Raw genomic sequence first — 22,660 nt, 5'->3', positions numbered from 1 at the left:
TGGCGCCTTGGGACCTTAACGTGGTAAGTTTTCTTAAGTCACATTGGTTTGAACCACTTAAAACAGTGGAGTTGAAATATCTCACTTGGAAGGTGGTCATGTTGTTAGCCTTGGTTTCAGCTAGGCGAGTTTCGGAATTAGCGGCTTTATCACATAAAAGCCCCTATCTGGTTTTCCATATGGATAGAGCGGAATTGCGGACCCGTCCTCAATTCTTACCTAAGGTGGTCTCATCCTTTCATATGAACCAACCTATTGTCGTGCCTGTGGCTACACGTGACTTGGAGGATTCTGAGTCCCTTGATGTGGTCAGGGCTTTGAAGATTTACGTGGCCAGAACTGCTAGGATCAGAAAAACAGAAGCACGGTTTGTCCTGTATGCAGCCAACAAGGTTGGCGGCCCTGCTTCAAAGCATACTATTGCTCGCTGGATCTGTAATACGATTCAGCAGGCGCATTCTACGGCAGGATTGCCGTTACCAAAATCGGTTAAGGCCCATTCCACTAGGAAGGTGGGCTCGTCTTGGGCGGCTGCCCGAGGGGTCTCGGCACTACAGCTGTGCCGAGCTGCTACTTGTTCGAGGGTCAAACACCATTGCAAAGTTCTATAAGTTTGATACCCTGGCTGAGGAGGACCTCCTGTTTGCTCAATCGGTGCTGCAGAGTCATCCGCACTCTCCCGCCCGTTTGGGAGCTTTGGTATAATCCCCATGGTCCTTACGGAGTCCCAGCATCCTCTAGGACGTTAGAAAAAATAAGATTTTAAACCTACCGGTAAATCTTTTTCTCGTAGTCCGTAGAGGATGCTGGGCGCCCGTCCCAAGTGCGGACTACTTCTGCAAGACTTGTATATAGTTATTGCTTTCATAAGGGTTATGTTATAGTTTTGTCGGTTTTGGACCGATGAGATGTTGTTGTTTCATACTGTTAACTAGATAGTATATCACAGGTTATACGGTGTGATTGGTGTGGCTGGTATGAATCTTGCCCTTAGATTAACAAAAATCCTTTCCTCGTACTGTCCGTATCCTCTGGGCTCAGTTTCTCTAACTGAGGTCTGGAGGAGGGGCATAGAGGGAGAAGCCAGTGCACACCCAGATCCAAAGTCTTTCTTAAAGAGCCCACGTCTCCTGCGAAGCCAGTCTATCCCCATGGTCCTTACGGAGTCCCAGCATCCTCTACGGACTACGAGAAAAAGATTTACCGGTAGTTTTAAAATCTTATTTTTAAGCATGATAGTAGACATTGCCAGTATAAAAATCACTGTAGCTCCAGTGCCATTGGGGGGGCGGAGCTACCTCAGAGTGGGACCAGAGGCATTTTGGCGCCTTCCTCTGCTTAATGCAGCAGCAACCTGACTCCCAGGACATGCTGGAAAACTGGTACAGGGTGTAGCAAAGGGGTAGAGCCGCTTTTGTACACAATCTGTGTCCTCTACAGGACAGAAATTACCAGTGTTTCACTGTGATATAGTTAGCTGATGGCATAACTGGGGCTGTAAAGCTAGGGGTGTGCTGGTGTCTTTTTTTCTCTGCGTCTCCTCTCACATACAGCAAGGGTAGGCTTGCTAAGCATTACTGTCTGTATGTATGTGTATGTCATTGTGATTACTGTAAACATGGGTAAACACAAACTTTGTAGTGTATGCCACACCAGATTCTCTACCTTATCTACTGATACTGTTTCATGTGAACAATGCAGCCAATCTTAACAAATCAGTGAAGAGGATGGGGGAGAGGGTCCAGAGCCCTCCTGGCTAGGGGCTTTTGAAACTGTCTGTCATCACAACTCACTCCTAATGGTCAGAAAACTCCGCTACTACAACAGGCTGTTGCAGACTAAGCGCTAGGACAGATGTAACACAGCCCCCTATCTCTCATGCAGGTCCACAGAAGCGTGGTTTACCTGTCCTACTCTGATTCAGATGAGGATATACAGGAGGATGGGGAGGACTTGGATCCCATTAGTGGGGATTCAGATTCTGCTCAGGGTATTGAACCCCTAATCCTGGCTATATGGGACGTGTTAAAGCTCCCTCTAGAGGACTCTGCGTCACAGCAGTAGTTTTTCTTGACCCAAAACAAGCCTAATGTCACTTTCCCTGATTCTGCAGAGTTAGATGACCTATTCAAGTTGGCCTGGAAAAATTCAGACAAAAAATTCTAAGTGTCAAAAAAGTTTTTGCGCACTTTCCCATTTGCTCCTGAAGGTAAGAAATTCTGGGAAGAACCCCCGGGGGTTGATCTTGCAGTCTCTCGACTGTCCAAAAAGGCGGTGCTGCCTCCTGCAGGCTCCTTTACCATGAAAGATCGTGGGGACAGAAAGATAGACTACACTCAAATCTATTTACATGGCAGCAGGTGTATCGCAAAGGCCGGTCATAGCAGGTTGCTGGATGACCCATGCCATTCATACTGGGCTACTCATATTCAGGAGGGCCTCTCTTGGGATATGCCTCTGGTCACTACGGTGACTCTCCTGAAGCGCACATTCAGGACACTGCACGCGTCCTGTGTGACTCGCTCAAGGAGATGGGCAATATTAATGCTAGGACTTCTGCCATGGCAGTGTCGGCGTACATCAATCGGCAAGGAGGGACTAAAAGCAGAGCCTGCATGCGAGAGGTGTCAAGGATACTCCTCTGGACAGAAAGGAATGGAAGAGCAATGTCTGCAATCTTCATTCCATGTGTGGACAACTGGGAAGTGGACTTCCTGAGTCGTCACTATCTCCACCCGGGGAAGTGGGGGCTTCACCATCAGGTGTTTCAGCAGATCGACCGGTGGGGTTGCCCACAAATAGGCATGATAGCTTCTCGACTCGAAAATAAGCTTCACTGGTATTGCTCACAAACCAGGGACCCTCAGGCGAGGCCAGTGGATGCACTGTCACCTTGGTCTTACCGGCTGGTCTACCTGTTTCCTCGGATTCCGTTGCTCCCAAGGGTGCTCAAGCAAATCCGAAATCAAGGAGTCCAGGCAATTCTGATTGCCTCGGATTGGCCTCTGAGGGCGTGGTACGCGGATCTTCTGGCCATGTCCATCGAAGACCCTTGGCCTCTACCACTAAGAAGAGATCTTCAACAAGGACCATTAGTCTACCCGGACTTACGGCGACTTCGTTTGACGGCATGGAGGTTGAGCGGAACATCCTAGCTCACAAAGGCCTTTCCAAAAAAGTTATTGCTACCATGGTTCATGCCAGGAAACTTGTGACTTCAAAACACTATCATCATATCTGGAGAAGATATGTCTCTTGGTGCGAGAAACCCGTATTCACCTGCAGAGTTCCACTTGGGACGTTGCTTGCGTTTCCTGCAGGCTGGTGTGGATAAGGGCTTACGTCTGGTCATTAAGGTCCAGATTTCAGCTCTCCATTTTCTTCTAGAAGAAATTTGCACTATTGGCAGAAGTTCAGACCTTCTTGCAAGGGGTACTCCACATGCAACCTCCTTTTGTGCGCCCTGGGTTTGAATGTGGTGTTGGAATTTCTACAGTTCTGGTTTGAACCTCTGACTGTAGAAGATAAGTACCTCACGTGGAAGATGGTGATGTTACTGGCCATGGCTTCTGCTAGGCGTGTATCAGGCTTGGGGAGCCTTATTGTATAAAAGTCCATACTTGATATTTTACGAGGACAGAGTGGAGCTCAGGACTAGGCAGCAGTTCCTGCCGAAGGTTGTGTCGGCGATTCACCTGAATCAACCTATTGTGGTTCCATCCGGTTCTGGTTCTTCTGTTCCTCTGGAGGCATTGGATGCTGTGCGAGCCTTGAAGATCTGTCAATAGAACGGCTCGGATCAGGAAGACTGATTCCTTGTTCGTGCTCTATGATGCACCGAAAAAGGGTTGTCCTGCTTCGAAGCAGTCCATTGCTCGTTGACTTAGGCTTACTCTCAAACAGGCCTATGTGTCGGCAGCCTTACCTGTTCCTAAGTCTCTGAAGGCCAACTCTAAAAGATCAGGGGGCTCTTCCTGGGCAGCTGCACGTGGATTTTCGGCCTTGCAACTATGCTAAGCTGCTACCTGGTCGGGGAAGAACACTTTTGTAAGGTTCTACAACAGAGGTTCTCAAACTCTGTCCTCGGGAGCCCACACAGTGCATGTTTTGCAGGTAACCCAGCAGGTGCACAAGTGTATTAATTACTCACTGACACATTTTAAAGTCCACAGGTGGAGGTAATTATTTCACTTGCGATTCTGAGAGACCTGCAAAACATGCACTGTGTGGGCCCCCGAGGACCGAGTTTGAGAACCTCTGTTCTACAAGTTTGATACCCTGGCCAAAGAGGATACCCAGTTTGGGCAGGCGGTGCTGCAGAAGTCTCTGCACATTCCCACCCGTTCTGAAAGCATTGGGACGTCCCCATCGTACTAAGTCTCCCCAATATCCCATATGGATTCTAGAGAAAATAGGATTTTAATTACTTAACGGTAAATCCTTTTCTCGTAGTCCATAAGAGATATTGGGTGCCCGTTTCAGTGCGTTGACTTTTCTGCAGGTTCTCTTTTATGTGGTTACCTGTTCAGCTGCTGTTGTTACCAGCCGTTGCTGGTGGTTGTAGTATGTAAGTGGTATGCTGGTATGTAAATCTCACCACTCGTGTTTGTTCCTTCTCTCATATATGTCCTTTCTCCTTAGGGCACTGTTTTACCTGTAGCTGCCTGTGGGAGGGGGCATAGAGGGGAGAAGCCAGCACACCCATTGGACCCAGTCTATACCCCATCGAACTAAGTCTCCCCAATATCCCTTATGCACTACGAGAAAAGGATTTACCGGTAGGTAATTAAAATCCTATTTCTGCTGCTGGTACACTGGTATTCCACAGGGAATAACATCGCGGTGTAGAGTTGGATCTTGATCCAAGGCACCAACAGTCTAAAGCTTTGACTGTTCCCAGGATGCACTGCACTGCCTCCTCTATAGTCTCCTATATATACAGGAGCTCAGTTTGTAAGTTGGTGCCTGCCGTGCAGGTCACTAACAGGGGTAGCTGCGCTAGGCAGCCCTGAAAAGAGCTTTTTAGAAGACTTCAAGGGCCGCAGCACTTTGTCTTTATGAAATGCTGTGCTTCATCACCTCCCTCAGTGGCTCTGCATACTCCCGCGGCCTGGTTCCCGGGTACTTGTAGCGGAGACGCATCGGTTTTTCAGGCACACCACTGCTGTCATTCTCCAGGATTGCGTGACTGCACTAAGGGAAGGAGGTAAGATAAATCGTGATCCGGTCGCGGTCCAAGGAGATGGACCGCGCCGCTGCCTTGGACACTGTGTCGCACAGGGACCCCACTATATCCACCAGGGCAAAGAGCACGGGTCGGATTTATTAAAATCCGTTTGTAAAAGGCTCCACAGTACCTGGTGGTGAAGTCCAGCAGAGGGGATAAGGTGCTGACCTGTAGCCCCTCCCCCAACACCGGGCACCATCTACTGCTGGTGTTCCTGCCCTGGAGCTGCATCGCTCTCTCCCTCACTCCCTGAAGAGATTTTGGCGCCATTACATAGCTGGGCTGATCTCCGCGACTGCTGAACACTGTCTCCTCTGTAAATCCGCCTGTATCATCAGCGCTGTGCATTTACATTTAGTACAAGTATTCTGTGATATATATCCAGTGTTTACTGTGCATTGTTATATCTTTATGCATACATACCTATATGTAATTACTAGTCCAGTGCAGTTTTATTGTTTATATGTAATTCCTGCATTGTGACTGAGTGCCTGTAGCTGCTGTGTGGATTTCATTCTTGTGTATCACACGTTTGCTATCACTGTATTCTGTACCCTGGGGAACTAGGTGCGTCGGGGTCTCATATAATATATAGTGCTACACAGGGTATACTGTCTGTATTTCTCACTGTGTTTTTCAGTCACCCCACACCACTTAAATCCTCTGTTTGTGCTCTGTATTTACTGTCACAAATCGCAGGGGATTATTTTCTGGTTTTTGTGTTTGTCTGGCTATATTGTACTGTTACGTCCTAAAGCAACATCCCATACAATGTATGCTACACAGGGTGGGACATCCGCTGACGCTCTTGCATCATGCAGTGCTGTCGTTACTGATTCTCCAGTGGGGGAAGTGTTTGCTGCTAGTTCAGGCACTGGGGGTCATACATCTCCCAGTCTGTCTGTGGCACCTGTGGTCAATCAAGACCCACCTTGGGCTGCTTTTTCAAATATGCGGACTACGCTGGTATTGTCTCACGCCCCCTGTGGACCTCCTGTTCCATTACAGCCATATATTGCCCTGTAGTTAATCCGCCATGGGCGGATACTTTGTCTTCCCAGTTACAGCAATTAAATCAGACTTTGATTAGACAAAAGCCCACCCCACATCCTAAGGGGTCATCTAAGTGGGTAATGTCTTCCTCTCAATCCACAAATTTTTCGGATAATTCTTCCGATGAAGATGGGGACTATACTGATCCGTCAGACACTGATAGTTGCTTCTGACGAGGAATCTACAACCCAGGTTGTTGATCCTGACCTTGTGGAGGCTATCAAGCTGATTCTCCAAATTGATGATATTGATCCTCCTGTTACATGTAAGAAACTTGATAAGTTTAAACGTCAGAAGGTTGCTAAAGTAGTTTTCCACATTCTGACCTTTTAATTGACATACGGCAGGAATCCTGGTCATCTCCAGGAAAGAGGTTTTCCCCATTTAAAAAGATGCTAGCTTGTTATCCTGTCCCTGCAGAGTTGAGTAACAAGTGGGAAACTCCACCGCCGGTGTATTCTCATGCCTCCCGTCTCTTGGTGTCATCTAGTCTGCCTGTCACCACTGTCACCTCACTGAAGGAACCGACAGATAAGCGTGTGGAGGGGATGCCTGAAGTCTATTTACACTCTTACTGGTGCTGTACATAGACCCACTATGGCTGCCTCTTGGGCGGCAAAAGGAATTGAAGCATGGGTTCAGGCAATTGAGGATGAGTTACCTCAGGATTTTTCTGACATTGCCAGACAATATCTGTCGTATATTACCACAGCCTCTCGCTATATTCAGGAGGCGGCCTCTGATGCAGGGGTCATGGCGGCCAAGGCATCTACTACATCTATCCTGGCTCGCCGGATTCTGTGGTTGAGGTCCTGGAAAGTGGACCTGGACTCTAAAAAGACCTTGAAGGTAGTCGATTTCAAGGGAGACCTACTTTTTGGGGAGGGTCTGAACAAGATTGTGACTAACTTGGCGACGGCCAAGACTGTGTTTCTCCCAAGTACTAATCCTTCTCAGAAGGCTAAGAGTACCACTTTTCGTTCCTTTAAACCTCCAAGGTAAGCAAAAGGTCAGGCTTACCCGAGACAGGCTCGTACTTCCAAAACCACTAAGCCCAAATCTAAACAATCCTGGGCCACCCGTCAGCTTCTTCCAAACAAGACAAGCCTGCTGCATGATGGGGCGGGCATCCCCCTGGGGGACCCCAGGTTGGGAGGCAGACTTCTGCAGTTCACCCAGGCCTCGTTAAAGACCACTTCAGACGCCTGGGTGCGGGAAGTTGTCTGTCATGGGTACACAGTCTCTTTCAAGAGACGTGTCCCTCGCCAGTTCTGTTCAACGGTTATTCCTTCGGATCTGCAAGATCTACACCTGGTTGTACAATCTCTCTAGGAAACAGGAGTGGTAGTCCTGGTACATCTCTCCCAGAGAGGCAGGGGTTACTATTCGACCCTGTTTCTAGTTCAGAAACTGAATGGGTCTTTCCAGCCTAACCTCAAATCATTGAACAAGTTTGTAAGAGTGTCCAAATTCCATATGGAAACTCTGCGCTCTATTGTGCTGGCCATGGAACCCGAGGACTATATGGTATCCCTGGACTTACAGGATGCTTACCTGCACATACCTATTGCCATGTCGCATCAGCAATATCTGCGGTTTGCTGTTGGCAACCTTCAGTTACAGTTCCAGGCTGTGCCATTTGGACTGGCCACAGTACCTCGGATTTTCACCAAGGTAATGGCCGTGATGACTGCTATCTTCCTTAGTCAGGGTATAAGGATCTTGCTGTATCTGGACGACTTGCTGATTCTGGCGAACTCCCAAGATGTCCTCCCCAGTCAACTGGAGATTTCGGTCCAATTCCTACAAGCCCACGAGTGGCTTATCAATTGGAAGAAGTCCTTGCTGGTCCCTGCTCGGAGCATGGTGCACCTGGGGGCGCTGCTGGGGACACACAGCCGAAGACTGTTTCTGTCTCCGGAGAAGGTTCTGGAAAAGATCAGATGCTTCCTCTTTCGCCAGAGAGCGTCAATACACTCTGCAGTGCAAGTACAGGGCCTCATGGTGTCGGCCTTCGACATTATGGAGTACTCTCAATTTCATTCCTGTCCTCTGCAGAGGTTAAAACTTTCCAAATGGGACGGCCTGCCTCATCGGATCAGGTCTCAAATGATATCCTTGGCTTGGCTTCGGAGGTTCGTCTGTCACTGAGCTGGTGGCTACAAGACCACCAGTTGAGAAGGGGCCGTCCCTTCTGGATCTCCAACTAGGTACTCCTGACAGCGGACGCCAGTCTGCGAGGTCGGGTCGCGGTGTTGGAGCAACACTCTCTCTCCAGGGTAGGTGGACCAGGGAGGATTCTCTCTTCCCGATAAACATTCTGGAATTGCGGGCAGTGTTCAATGCGTTGACACTGGCCTTGCCTATGGTACAGAACAGGCCTGTTCAAGTTCATTGGATTTAAAGGTATGAGACTGCGCTCTCTGTCAGTGGGTATCCCTGAAGGACTGTGCTGCTGGGGGTGTGGCTTTACTACGTCAGACCACTAAAATAAATACAAGGAAAGAATAGGTTGCTCCCTGCGCACTACCTTATGGGAAAAAATACAATTGTAATCTGTATTATAAATATAAACAAATTTATTGGGTGTAGTATTTTAAGATTACTTCAAACTACTGTGATCTATATGAATATTCCACAAAAATGGCCAAAGTTCATAAAATTATAAAACTAAAAAATACTATATGGTAAATGAATATTCCCGAACTGGGAAGTAGTTGTTTGAAGTAATCTTAAAATACTACACCCAATAAATGTATTTATAATACGGATTACAATTGTATTTTTTTCCTATAAGTTAGTGCGCAGGGAGCATCCTATTCTTTACTTGTATCTGTTCAAGTACAGTCAGATAACGCCACCATGGTGGCGTACATAAATCAAGGTGGCATTCGAAGCCGCATGGCAATGATGGAAGTGTCAAAAATCCTCCAATGGGCGGAACGCCATCTGCCAGCCATATCGGCAGTGTTCATTCCGGGGGTCCTCAACTGGGAAGCGGACTTCCTCAGTAGTAAGGAAGTGCATGCCAGACAGTGCAGTCTTCATCCCGAAGTCTTTACAACTCCTAGTGTACAAGTGGGGCCTACCAGATGTAGACCTGATGGCATAATCACAAGGTTCTGGTTTACGGAGCAAGGACAAGGGATCCTCAATCAGTGTTCGTGGACGCACTGGCAATTCCATGGAACTCTCAGCTGCCATACGTGTTCCCTCCAGTGTCACTCCTGCCCAGGGTAATACAGAAGTTCAAGCAAGAAGGAGGAATACTACTTCTAGTTGCTCCAGCGTGGCCCAGACTGCATTGGTTCCCAAACTTTCAGGGTCTCTCGATAGAGCGTCCTCCTCTACTTCCTCAACGCCCAGACCTCCTCGTTCAGGGCCTTGTGTCTACCCGGACCTGGCCAGATTGGCTTTGACGGCGTTGCTCCTGAAGCATCACTCCTGAGAGCAAAAGGATTCTCCGAGTTTCTATGTTGAAAGACCGTAAACCAGCTTTGGCTCGGATTTATTATAGGGTCTGGAATTCTTGCTTCACCTGGTGTGCTGCTAAGATTTATGATGCATATAATTTCAAAACTTCCAGACTGTTGGCTTTTCCTACAGCAAGGTTTAGACGTAGGCCTTCATCTGGCCTCCCTCAAGGTTCATATATCTGTCTTGTCGGTGTGGTTTCAGAGAAAAATTGCATCTCTTCCTGACGTTCACACTTTCACTCAGGGTGTTCTACAGATTCAGCCTCCCTATGTCCCTCCTGTGGCTCCATGGGATCTGTCTGTCATCTTGAATGCCCTGCGAGAGTCTCCATTTGAACCTCTTGAGTCTGTGGACCTTAAATGTCTTATGCTTAAGGTTGTATTTCTGTTGGCTGTTGCCTCTGCAAGGAGGGTGTCTGACTTAGGCACTTTGTTGTCGTCTACCCTTTCTGATTTTTCACCGTGACCGGGCTGTTCTTCGAACTCGCCTGGTTATTTGCCTAAGGTGGTATCATCATTTCATCTTACCCAGGATATTGTGGTTCCGGCCTTCACCTATACTGATCTATCCTCCAGACAACGATCTTTGGATGTGGTACGGGCTCTCTGTTTATGCGGAAGGGACGTCCTCCATCAATCAGGAGGTTGGATTCCCTTTCTGTACTTTTTGGTTTTCACAAACGTGACTGTCCTGCGAATAAGCAAATCTTGACCAGATGGATTAGAATGGTGATTGCACAAGCTTATGCGCAGGCTGGGCTCCCAGCTCCTGATGCTATCAAGGCCCATTCTACTCGGCCGGTTGGACTTCCTTGGGTGGCCCGCCTTGGCGTGTCCTCAGAACAATTGTGCAAGGCATCTACATGGTCTTCTGTGAACACGTTCATCAGGTTCTGTGCCTTTGATACTTCCGCCTCCCAGGATGCTTCCTTTGGATGCCGGGTTCTTGTGCCCGCTACAGTGCGTCCCCTCCCATGAGGAACTGCTTTAGGACATCCCTGATGTTATTCCCTGTGGAATACCGGTTTACCCCACTGCAGAAAAGGAGATTTACGGTAGACTTACCATTGTTAAATCTCTTTCTGTGAGGTACACTGGATTCCACAGGGCGCCCACCCTGTCGCACTACGCTTCTTTGGGTTTGTATGTCATTAGCCGCTAGTCTCTTCTCCTGTCGCGAGAATGTGGTTCTATGTGACTAACATCTACCGTCTTTTACCTGCTACTGCATTGGACTGGTTAACAAAACTGAGTTCCAGTGCCTGGAGGCGGTGCAGTGCATCCTGGGAATAGTCAAAGCTTTAGCCTGTTGGTGACTCAAGATCCAACTCTTCACCCCGATATTACCTGTGGAATCCAGTGTACCTCGCAGAAAGATTTAACAATGGTAATTCTACCATAAATGTCCTTATTGTTTTTTATTTATTTATTTTTTGTTTTTGCTTAACCACTTAAGTGACTTTTTCAAAATTGTATTTGTTAGATTTTTGTTTAAAAATAAATAAATAAATATATATATATATATATATATGTATAATTTTTTTTTTTTTATTGCACCCCCACACACACCCCCAGGTGTATTTTGCATACCCTCGTGTCCATAGGTCCCCCCAGTGGCAAAAATTCCATTGATCTCAACCCCCACTCCTCCAGTGGTAATAGTCCTCACTCACCCTCCACTGTTTATTGCTCCCCTCTCGCATTCTGCCCCTCCAGCCATATAAAATGTTTTTTGTTGGACATCATATACACTCCATCTTATTGCTGAGCGCTGCTTAGCGTGGGCCAGTAGAGACTGATTATCAGTGTGAAGGTGATATCTGCACACTGCAGAGATCAGCATAGTTGTGCTGGGGAGGGAAACTGTCCCCCACCTAGCTCTTTTAGTATTGGCGCATGCACCCCAGAGTGCTGCTCACACGGCATTCTGGGGCGCGGATTTTCGGAATAATGTCTGTGTCACAGACCACAACATCACTCCCAGGGGGCTCTAGCAGCAGGAGGATGGAAATAAATTTCCCCCATCCAGAAGGGGAAAGCAGCGTGGCATCACGGACATATGGGATACAACCTGATCAGGCAATGCACTCCTGGCTGAGGTCGTTCCCCATATGTTTATGCCAGTTAAGTGATTAAAAATAAATATATAAATGTGAATTATCATTGTGTAATTTTTAACTTCAGCTAAAGTTTTAAGTGTTAGGATTCCAGTAGCAGTCTGCTTTTGATTCTGTGGTGTAGGGGGAAGGGCGGGAGAGAGCACACTCCCCTGAGTCTCGTCTCTACCCAAATTTGATTGGCTGATAAGGACATCTCTGCTGTTCTGAGAGCTGCCTGCCTGTAGGACCTTGTGATCTGTTGTGTTGTGTTTTTTTTAAAGTCCCCCACCATCTGTGTTTATGATCACTGTCACTGCACTAAGTGGATTCACCTGACACAGCAGAGCTGTCAATGGATGCCCATCCAAATTTGATTTGGGACTGTTCCCCATGCTACACTCCTGTGAGTTCGCTGTAGTGCCCCAGTCTGGCTACCACTGACCCATCCATTATTACTCATGTGCATTTGTGATTATGCTCCCCTCTGAACTAGTACTTGTGTAGTATAAAACATCCCAGATGAGATGGGCCAAGTGGTTCTTATCTGCCATCAAATTCTTTGTTTCTTTGAGAGAATATCTAAAACTTTGAAGATGTGTGTTCGCCTGTTTGGCTGAAGTTGGGCACTATGGAATATAAGTGCATCGCAAGTAATCAGGAGAAGTCTTTGGGAGGGATTCAGTTCATTGCAATGTGCCTCTTGACATCACCGCAACGTCCAGCTGTGCATATTGCCATCTAAATGTTTGCCAGGTTCTCCTTACTTCTCTGTGGGGTGCCAGGGAAAATTAGCAAAAATATTAGTCATGAAGTTCCTTTGTGTGACCCTTCCAGATGCTTTGTAGGATTCAAACCAATGTATTCTCTGTGGACACTTTGTCTCTAATACAAGCGGGTCACATTTACCTTTTTTAGGTCAATTTTGACTGCGCAAAAAAAATGTAGATAAATTTCAGATGTTCTGAGGTTATAAAAACGTAAGCATACTAGTTAAAGTTTTTTAATCTAACTTCGGCAGAGAAATAGAGACATTTTGCACAAAGGAAAAAAACTTCGGCAATGAAACCAACTCCTGGAGCTCAGTTGTTAGAAACGTTTTCTTTTCCTTTATAATTTATGATCTCAGTTAGCTGGAAAAAAAACACACACATTCTCAGCAACCCCATGTGTCTTTTTGTTTCAGTCTATCCCTTTCTAAGGATTCTCTCTGCATGGGGCACTATAATTGGCTACTCTAGAGGGAGCGTGAAGCCTAGGCAATGTATCCCCCCCCCTCAATCCCCTCCTCCCTTCTCGTATCATTCTTGCAGAAGCAAACTAGTCTGGGCACATAACTAACCTATATATATTTTTATATTTTCAGGAAATTTGTTCCCAAGCGGAAAAATATAGTCATTGACTTTGATTCGATCAATAACAGCAGACAGAGTCCAGCACCTTTGTGAAGACTTGGAAGTATTTCTAGTTACTGTTGTATGATCCATCCTGGCTTTGCAGATTCTCGCTGGTATAAGGATGTAAAGTTAGATGTTCTCTGTACCTACATAAATTGTCCCTGCTGCTTTTTGGGTCTGTTACTGTAAATGCAAGCCTAGATACACCAAATGCTGCACTGTTGTTTTTGTTTAAATGTGATGATGGATAACAAGTATGCACAAACTGTTACGGAGTGGTTGTTTTTTATTAGGTCCTGTGTTGTATCTAAAAGTTTCTTTAGATTTTGCTGTATTATGTATTTTTAACTTTTTTTCTTTTCTTGTTCTTTTTTTCATATTCAAGTCTTGTTCCGTATAGCAATCTCATGATAAATATCTGTTAAATGTTTGTGCTACTAGATTTTACTATTGTTTTTTTTTTTTTTTAATATATATAATATTTTAAAAGAATTGTCGATGCTCGTTTTCCAAATGATACTCTGTATGTTCATTAGACCAATCCTTTTATAGCTTTACTGTACATTAAATTGCCTCCTAACTTTAACATCCTAGCTTTTCTAAAAAAAAAAAAAAAATATATATATATATATATATATATATATATATATATATATATATATATATATATATATATTCCTATTATGTTTTTATTAAACATTGGATTAAAAACTGTCATGCCTGGATTTTTCCCCTCACCTTTGTAATACTTGGTAAAGGTCACACAGCTAGTAAAGTTGAAAAAAGTCACTTGTTCCTTCCGTACAATTGATCCAGAACAGGGAGAAATGATACTTTTATCGCAACAGGTGTCATTATTGCATAATGCTGAGGCGATGCCCTTCCCTCTGTCCACCAAAAATGAAACCTTTCTGGTTAACTATCACCTACTGTAGTAATGTCCTGTAGTAATTATACCTACTGTACAGATACCATTTCTTGTAAGAAAGGCATCCAGTCCATTTGAAGATTGTTGGTAAACTTTCTAACCTACCAGTTACGATTCTGCAGCTTTAACCACTGTTACAGCAACTAAACCATTACTATGGGGATGGTGTAAAATGCATAAAAAATGTGTTGATGCTTGTTTTCCATATGATGCTCTGTATGTTCTTTAGACCAATCCTTTTATAGCTGTACTGTACATTAATTTGCCTCCTAAATTTAACATCCTAGTTTTTCTAACCCCTTAATACTTTAACCCTTCCATTCTGTTCTAGAAGACGTTTGCAACCTCACACTTTTCTATGTCCTTATAGTGAGATGCCCAAGATGGCATCCATATTCCTCATTTGTCCCCTTTTTATGTATCTTCGTATTTTCTTCCCTATTCTGCTGCTAATCTTTTTCCTCTTAGCTAGTGCTCTTAGGCCGGGTACACTCTAGAACGATGTGTATCCGGACGATATGGCACTGCATGCGATATCGTACTGTTGGCTTTGCAGCATGGCTGATTGGATGATATTGCATGTGACCGCTGGAGCGCACAGATTCAGCGTATCTGCTGAATGATTTGGCAGATATAGCGGTCTGATTTTATTCAATAAAGTTTGGAGACATACCATGGCAGTTTCTTTTTTTTATTTCATTTGTAAGAAGCATTCAGAATGGTTAGACACATCTTGTGAGTATAAGAGTGGTAAGGAATGATCAGTGTCGAAAACTCATCTGTAACTGTATTGAATCTAGTAAAGAATACAGTAATATATCAAAGGATTATCTAAAGAGACATTTGGTATATCTGCGTCTTTGTCTAGATCTGCTCCTGATCCTTCTACTACAATCTGTTAGGTGCAGCAATTATAAAATCAATGTCAAATATATATACAGGTTGAGTATCCCATATCCAAATATTCCGAAATACGGAATATTCCGAAATACGGAATGTTTGGAGTAGAACAGAGATAGTGAAACCTTTGTTTTCTGATGGCTCAGTGTACACAAAGTTTGTTTAATACACAAAGTAATAAAAAATATTGTATTAAATGACCTTTAGGCTGTGTGTATATGAAACATAAATTAATTGTGTGTATGTACACACACTTTGTTTAATGCACAAAGTTATTAAAAATATTGGCTAAAATGACCTTCAGGCTGTGTGTATAAGGTGTATATGTAACATAAATGCATTCTGTGCTTAGATTTAGGTCCCATCACAGTGATATCTCATTATGGTATGCAATTATTCCAAAATACGGAAAAATCCGATATCCAAAATACCTCTGGTCCCAAGCACTTTGGATAAGGGATACTCAACCTGTACTACTTCAGAACAGAGGTCGTTGACACATAAGATCCTGACACAGAATGACTCATTAAAAAATTAGAACAAATTAAAAATATAGTAGGAATAGAAGAAGGGGGGAGAACGTGGACAGTATGTACTGTTTAGTGTGTTTTACGGTGTATTGCAGTTGCCTCATACCGCTTTAATTCAATATGTCTTGTATTTACTGTCACATAAATCAGGGGGTTATTTGCATGTATTGTATTTGTCTAGGCTTTATTGTACCATTATGCTCTACGGCTACATTCACTATAATGTCTGCCACACAGGGCGGGAAATCCGCGGACGCTTCTGCATCATGCAGTGCTTGCACCAAGGATTTACCTGAGGGGGAAGTTGTACTTGATGGTTTGTGTATTGGGTGCCATACATCTCCCAGTCAGCCTGCAGCTCCTGTTGCCAATCAGGAGCCACCTTGGGCAGCTTTCTCAAGTATGCTGAATACGCTTGTGACACGTCTTACGCCCCCTGTGGGACCTCCTGTGCCATTTCTGCCACATATTTTTCCCTGTAATTCCACTCTGGGCGGATACTTTGTCTACCCAGATACAACAATTAAATCAATCTTTGGTGAGACAAAAGTCTACCCCACGTCCTTCTGGGGTCAAGGGGTCATCTAAGTGGACCGTTTCCTCCTCACAATACACTTATTTCTCTAGCTGAGCGACAGCGGAAATGGCACCAAACGGTTACGAGCTTTCTGGCCTCCCAGGATGCATCGGGGCTTCACCCTATAATCCAGCCCACTGACTCAGTCGAATCAGTTTGTTGTTTGGTGCGGCAGGAGCCGAACTATGGTCACTGGGCTGCTGTTAATAGCAGCCTGAAGCTTTTATTATTTTATTTTTATAGTCTTACTATGTTTTTTTGAGTGACTTTTTTCTTAACAGCGTCTTAAACGCATATTAGAAAGAGTTGCTCCAACAACTCTCCACCGGGTCGCAACAATGCTGACCTTTGCGGTATAGTGCTGTCTTGATGGGCGTCTGTGTCTGATGATTCTAGCAGGTCCAGCAGACGTAACCAAGCTGTGGCTGGAGCATGGGGAGAAGGTAAGACAATGGATTTCCTCTTACTAGGGGTTCCGGACACAGCTACACTGTATTGGAGGAGACCACAAACAGTGTGTTGATGCGCCATCCACTCTTAGGTGCGACAGCGCTATGCTTTAAGGATCATAGGCGCCAAGACTAGGTTGAGGCCGTGATACTTAGAGTTTAAGTCAACAGGGGGAATTAAATGCTCCTGGCTGCCCCTCCCCCAAGTTCATGACCAGTTTCCACGCGTCTCCCGTCCATGAACTAAATTACCTCACTTCCGTCTCAGACGCTACCACGAGGGTACTCGGTCGCAGCTTAGACGCTGCTGTTGTGTACACTAAAGTTGCCGCCTAGACCGAGTCGCAGGCTATAGCGTCTGCATACAGTGAGCGTCCGTGTCTCTCATCCGTTATCAGAACGGTAGTATACACCAGTAGCGTCTGAATCCACTCAGCGTCTTGCGAGCGTATTTGATGGATATGGAAGTGTGGTGAGTCTCCCTGTATCCCACTCTATGGAGAAATGGGTTATACAGTACTAAAAATTCTCTCTACTTGTTAGTTAGAATTGTTAATTTCTGCTGCGGGGTACACTGGGCTCCACAAGGATTGGACAATGGGGTGTAGAGTAGGATCTTGATCCGAGGCACCAACAGGCTCAAAGCTTTGACTGTTCCCAGAATGCACAGCGCTGCCTCCTCTATAACCCCGCCTCCCTGCACAGGAGCTCAGTTTTGTAAGTTGGTGCTGCAGTAAGCAGGCACTGCTGAACAGAGGGGCTGCTCCAGGCAGCCCTAAGAAAAGCTTTTTATGAGGTAAAAAGTGAAGAATTCAAGGGCAGCAGCGGTGGTAAATGTCTTGTGACATTCACTGCTGCAGCTCCAGCTCTCCCCAGCGCCGCTGTACACTCCCGAGCCCTGGTTGCCAGGTACCTACAGCAGAGGCTCCGGTTTTCTTCATGTTGGACACACACGGCTGGGGTTCTCCAGGATTGTGTGGCCGCGCTTCGGGAGATGGTAAGTGGGTCCCGCTTGCGGGACCCGGTCTTTATCGCGATCCAGCGCGGTTAGTGGGAGGTGGGCCGCGCGCGCTGGCGGTGGATACAGGTGATCCCACTAGATCACCAGGCGAAGGTCAGGTTTTCTCTCTAAACCAATTCTTATATCGCCCACAGTACCCGGTGGTTTTGCCAGCAGAGGGGATAAGGCTTAGACCTGAAGCCCCTCCCCCAGCCCCAGGGCGCCATTTCTAGCAAGTGTTCCCACCCTGGAGCTGCATATCTGTCTCTTTCTCACTCCCTGTCAGTGTCTGCGGCGCCATTATCCCTCAGCTCACTGTTCCTGGGACTGCTTGGGCAAATCCTCCTATGTAAAGCCGCCTGGTTGTCAGTGCTGTTACTTTACATGACACTTAAGTATTCTACCTGCCTTTTTTAGTCAGTGTTCGTAAGAAAGAGTGCATTTAGTCAGGGTTTTCTAGTACAATTACCCTGTGATATACATCCAGTTCTTACTGTGTACTGTTATATCATTTGTTATATAGGTGTGTAAGCTAGTCCAGTGCAGTATTATTGTCAGTAATAACCTCTGCATTGTACAAACTGTGACTATCTGTGTGTGCATTTGATAGCTGAGTGGTGTCCATTTCGTGTCTTTCACTCAACCTGCTATCCCTATATTCTATAACCTGCGGGTCTTGGTGCGTCAGATTTTATCAAATATAGGATTTTCACAAAGATATACTGTATTACGTATTTTTCTCTGTGATTTAGTCACCATATCTCTCCTTTATCTCTGCTAGTGCTGACTACACTGCACATGGGTTTGGGTTTAGAGATATAGTGCTGCTAATATTTGTACTGTGTTACCTCATACTGCAAGTTATATCATGTCTGCTTCTGAGGGTAACGGTTCTGGGGCGGAACACACTGCCGGTGTTGCTGAAGCCACAGACACACGAGGAGAATATAGCAGCTGTGGGCTCTGGTTCTGGGGGCTTCTCCCCCCCCCCCCCCCAGTGGGACTGTGGCAACCGAGGCACATACTGACCCACCGTGGGCCGCTTTTTCCACGCTTCTGTATACGCTAGTTCATAAACTAACACCCTCTATGGGACCCACAATGCCGGTACAACCGTATGTGGTCCCTGCAGCTAACACGCCTTGGGCGGACGATTTATCTGCTCAGTTAAAGAAGTTGAACCAGTCCCTGAATACTAAAAAGTCCGACCATCGCTCGCCTAAGTCCAAGGGGTCCTCTAAGCGAGCGCTTGTCTCCTCACAATCCACTGCTGTCACTGACACCTCGTCTGATGAAGACGGCACGTATACTGACCCCACAGGTTCTGACTTGGATTCGGCTGATGGGGAGGATAGTTCACATGTGGATGTTCCTGATCTTTGGAGGCTATTAAATTAATTTTACAGATTACGGATGATCCCGAGCCATCCGTTCCTCCTAAGAAACCAGATAAGTTCAAGCATCAGAAGGTGATTAAACAAGTTTTACCTCACTCTGACTACCTATTTCATATACGTCAGGATCCCTGGGAAAACCCGGGTACGAAGTTTGTGCCTCAAAAGAAAATGCTGGCTCGCTATCACCTCCTGCCCGAGCTGTCTAAGAATTGGGAAACGCCTCCTCCAGTGGACTCGCATGTGGCTAGGATGGTGGTTTCCTCGGCTCTACCGGTCACCACCGTCACGTCTCTAAAAGAACCTACGGATAAACGTGTGGAGGGTTGTCTGAAAGCGATTTACACCCTCACGGGTGCTGCACAAAGGCCCACTATTGCAGCTACATGGGCTGCCGAGGCTATTGAAGCGTGGGCCTTGGAGTTAGATACTGAAATCTCCTCTGACCATGCTAGACAATGCTTGTCCTATATTGTCACAGCTTCTCGCTATATTAAAGAGGCGGCTTCGGATGCTGGTATCCTAGCAGCCAAGGCCTCTTCTACGTCCGTCCTGGTTCGCCGGATGTTGTGGCTGAGATCCTGGTCTGTGGATCTGGACTCTAGAAAAACCCTGAAGGTACTCCCTTTCAAGGGAGATATTCTGTTTGGGTAGGACTTAAATAAGATATTGGCTGACTTGGCTACTGCCAAAACTGCCTGTCTACCAAATACCGCTCCTTCTGTGTCGAAGGCTAAAGGTACGTCCTTTCGCCCCTTTCACCCTTCAGGTAAAGCAAAAGGTCAGGCGTACCATAAGCAGGCACGCACTTCCAAACCTGGTAAGCCGAAGCCCAAAAGAGCCTGGGCTGCCCGTCAGCCAGCTTCCAAGACCGATAAGCCTGCCGCATGACGGGGCGGGCCTCCCCCTGGGGGATCCGGCTTCTAGGGTATACCCAGGAATGGTTGAAGACCACTTCAGATGCCTGTGTACGGGAAGTCGTCACTCGAGGTTACGCCATAGCCTTCAAAAACCGACCCCCTCATCGATTTTGCCAGACAGACGTCCCGTCGGACTAGACAAAGGCAAACACTGAATTCGGTGGTACAGACCCTCCTGGATACAGGAGTTGTAGTACAGGTGCCTCTTGCTCAGAGGGGCCGGGGGTACTATTCTCCGCTGTTTCTAGTCCCGAAACCGAATGGGTCCTCCCGGCCCATTCTCAACCTCAAGGCATTGAACAAGTTTGTGAAGGTTTCCAAGTTCCGTATGGAAACCCTTCGCTCTATAGTTCTAGCCTTGGAACCTGGGGACTACATGGTCTCCCTGGATATACAGGATGCTTACCTGCATATTCCTATAGCAGCGTCACATCAGCAATACCTGAGGTTCGTTATTGGCAACCTTCATTACCAGTTTCGGGCGTTACCTTTTGGTTTAACTCGCGGAGCCGTTGTTTTCACCAAAGTAATGGCGGTGCTGACGGTGGTAGTCCGCCGTCAAGGGGTCAGGATACTGCCGTACCTGAACGACTTGTTAATACTGGCAAATTCCCCAGAACTTCTCCTGTGTCATCTGGATATGACGGTCCGGTTTCTACAAGCCTACGGGTGGCTCATCAACTGGAAGAAATCCTCCCTGGTCCCTGCTCAGAGCATGGTGCACCTGGGAGCGCTATTGGACACTCACAACCAGCGGTTGTCTCAGGAGAAAGTCCTGAAGCTTCAGGACCGGATTCGTTGCTTCCTTTCTCGTCCACAAGTGTCGATACATTCGGCGATGCAGTTGCTGGGTCTCATGGTCTCAGCATTCGACATGGTGGAGTATGCTCATTTCCATTCTCGCCCCCTCCAGAGGCTGATTCTAGCCAAGTGGGACGGCCTGCCTCACCGGATCAGGTCTCACATGATCTCATTGACTCCGGAGGTCCGTCTGTCGCTACTTTGGTGGCTCCGGGACCAACAGGGGCCGTCCCTTCTGGATATCCAACTGGGTCCTGTTGACGACAGATGCCTGTCTAAGAAGTTGGGGCGCGGTGCTGGAGCAACACTCCCTTCAGGGTCGGTGGACAAAGGAGGAATCTCTCTCGATCAACATTCTGGAATTGCGGGCGGTCTTCAATGCGTTAAACCTGGCCCAGCATTTAATTCAGAACCGTCCTGTTCAAATACAGTTGGTCAACGCCACCACAGTGGCTTACATAAATCATCAAGGCGGCACTCGAAGCCGTTTGGCAATGAAGGAAGTCTCACGGATTCTACGTTGGGCGGAACGCCATCTACCGGCCATATCCGCAATATTCATTCCGGGAGTCCTGAATTGGGAAGCGGACTTTCTCAGTCGTCAGGACATGCATGCCGGCGAGTGGAGCCTCCATCCAGAAGTGTTTCAACTCCTAGTGGAAAAGTGGGGTCTTCCAGATGTAGATCTGATGGCGTCTCGACACAATCACAAGGTTCCGATCTTCGGAGCAAGGACAAGGGATCCTCAAGCAGCATTCGTGGATGCGCTGGCATCTGCAAGCCATATTGGCAGTGTTCATTCCGGGGGTCCTCAACTGGGAAGCGGACTTCCTCAGTCATAAGGAAGTGCATGCCAGACAGTGGAGTCTTCATCCCGAAGTCTTTCAAACTCCTAATGTACAAGTGGGGCCTACCAGATATAGACCTGATGGCATAATCACAAGGTTCTGGCTTACGGAGCAAGGACAAGGGATCCTCAAGCAGTGTTCGTGGACGCACTGGCAATTCCATGGAACTCTCGGCTGCCGTATGTGTTCCTTTCCGGTGTCACTCCTGCCCAGGGTAATTTGGAAGTTCAAGCAAGAAAAAGGAAATCTGCTTCTCATAGCTGCGGCGTGGCCCAGACGGCCCTGGTTCTCAGACCTGCAAGGCCTATCGTCCGCGCGTCCACTTCTGCTTCCACAATGCCCAGACCTCGTTCAGGGCCCCTGTCTCTATCAGGACCTAGCCCGGCTGTCATTGAGGCGTGGCTCTTGAAGCTTCTATCTTGATGGCTGAGGGTTTTTCTGAAGAGGTCATTAAAACTATGTTGCGGGCCCGGAAACCGGCTTCTGCTCGGATTTACTATAGGGTCTGGCATTCCTACTTTGTTTGGTGCGCATCTAATAATTATGACTCTTCCAAGATTAGTACAGCCAAACTTTTGGCTTTTCTGCAGCAGGGCCTAGATTTAGGCCTGCGTCTGGCCTCCCTCAAGGTTCATATTTCGGCCTTGTCGGTGTGGTTTCAGAGAAAAATTGCGACTTTACCTGATGTTCATACTTTCACTCAGGGTGTGTTGCGTATCCAACCTCCTTATGTCCCGCCTGTGGCTCCTTGGGACTTGGTGGTTTTGGAGGCGTTGCAGGAGCCTCCGTTTGAACCCCTGGGTTCCACTGACCTTAAGTGGCTTTCCCTTAAGGTGGTGTTCTTGCTAGCTATTGCCTCTGCTAGAAGAGTGTCGGGTCTGGGTGCCTTGTCTTGTAGTTCCCCCATATCTGATTTTTCACCGTGACCGGGCGGTTCTTAGGACTCGTCCCGGATATTTACCTAAGGTGGTTTCTTCGTTCCACCTTAAATCAGGAGATTGTGGTTCCGGCCTTTGTCTCTCCTGATTTGTCTCCCAAAGAGCGGTCTTTGGATGTGGTACGGG

General features: G+C 46.8%; 1 protein-coding gene across 1 annotated transcript in view; it reads left to right on the top strand.

Moving 5' to 3' along the window:
• Window positions 1–15,778, top strand: part of DCTD (dCMP deaminase) — a 57,678-nt gene extending 41,900 nt beyond the window's left edge. The window contains exon 6 of the mRNA XM_063920686.1: window positions 13,219–15,778. Coding sequence (XP_063776756.1) covers window positions 13,219–13,300 — 82 coding nt within the window. The 3' untranslated portion in view covers window positions 13,301–15,778. The remainder of the gene's footprint in view (window positions 1–13,218) is intronic.
• Window positions 15,779–22,660: the final 6,882 nt, after the last annotated feature.

The sequence above is a fragment of the Pseudophryne corroboree genome, chromosome 1 (assembly GCF_028390025.1).
Source record: "Pseudophryne corroboree isolate aPseCor3 chromosome 1, aPseCor3.hap2, whole genome shotgun sequence".
NCBI classification, from domain to species: domain Eukaryota; kingdom Metazoa; phylum Chordata; class Amphibia; order Anura; family Myobatrachidae; genus Pseudophryne; species Pseudophryne corroboree.
This window is presented reverse-complemented; position numbering and strand designations above follow the sequence as displayed.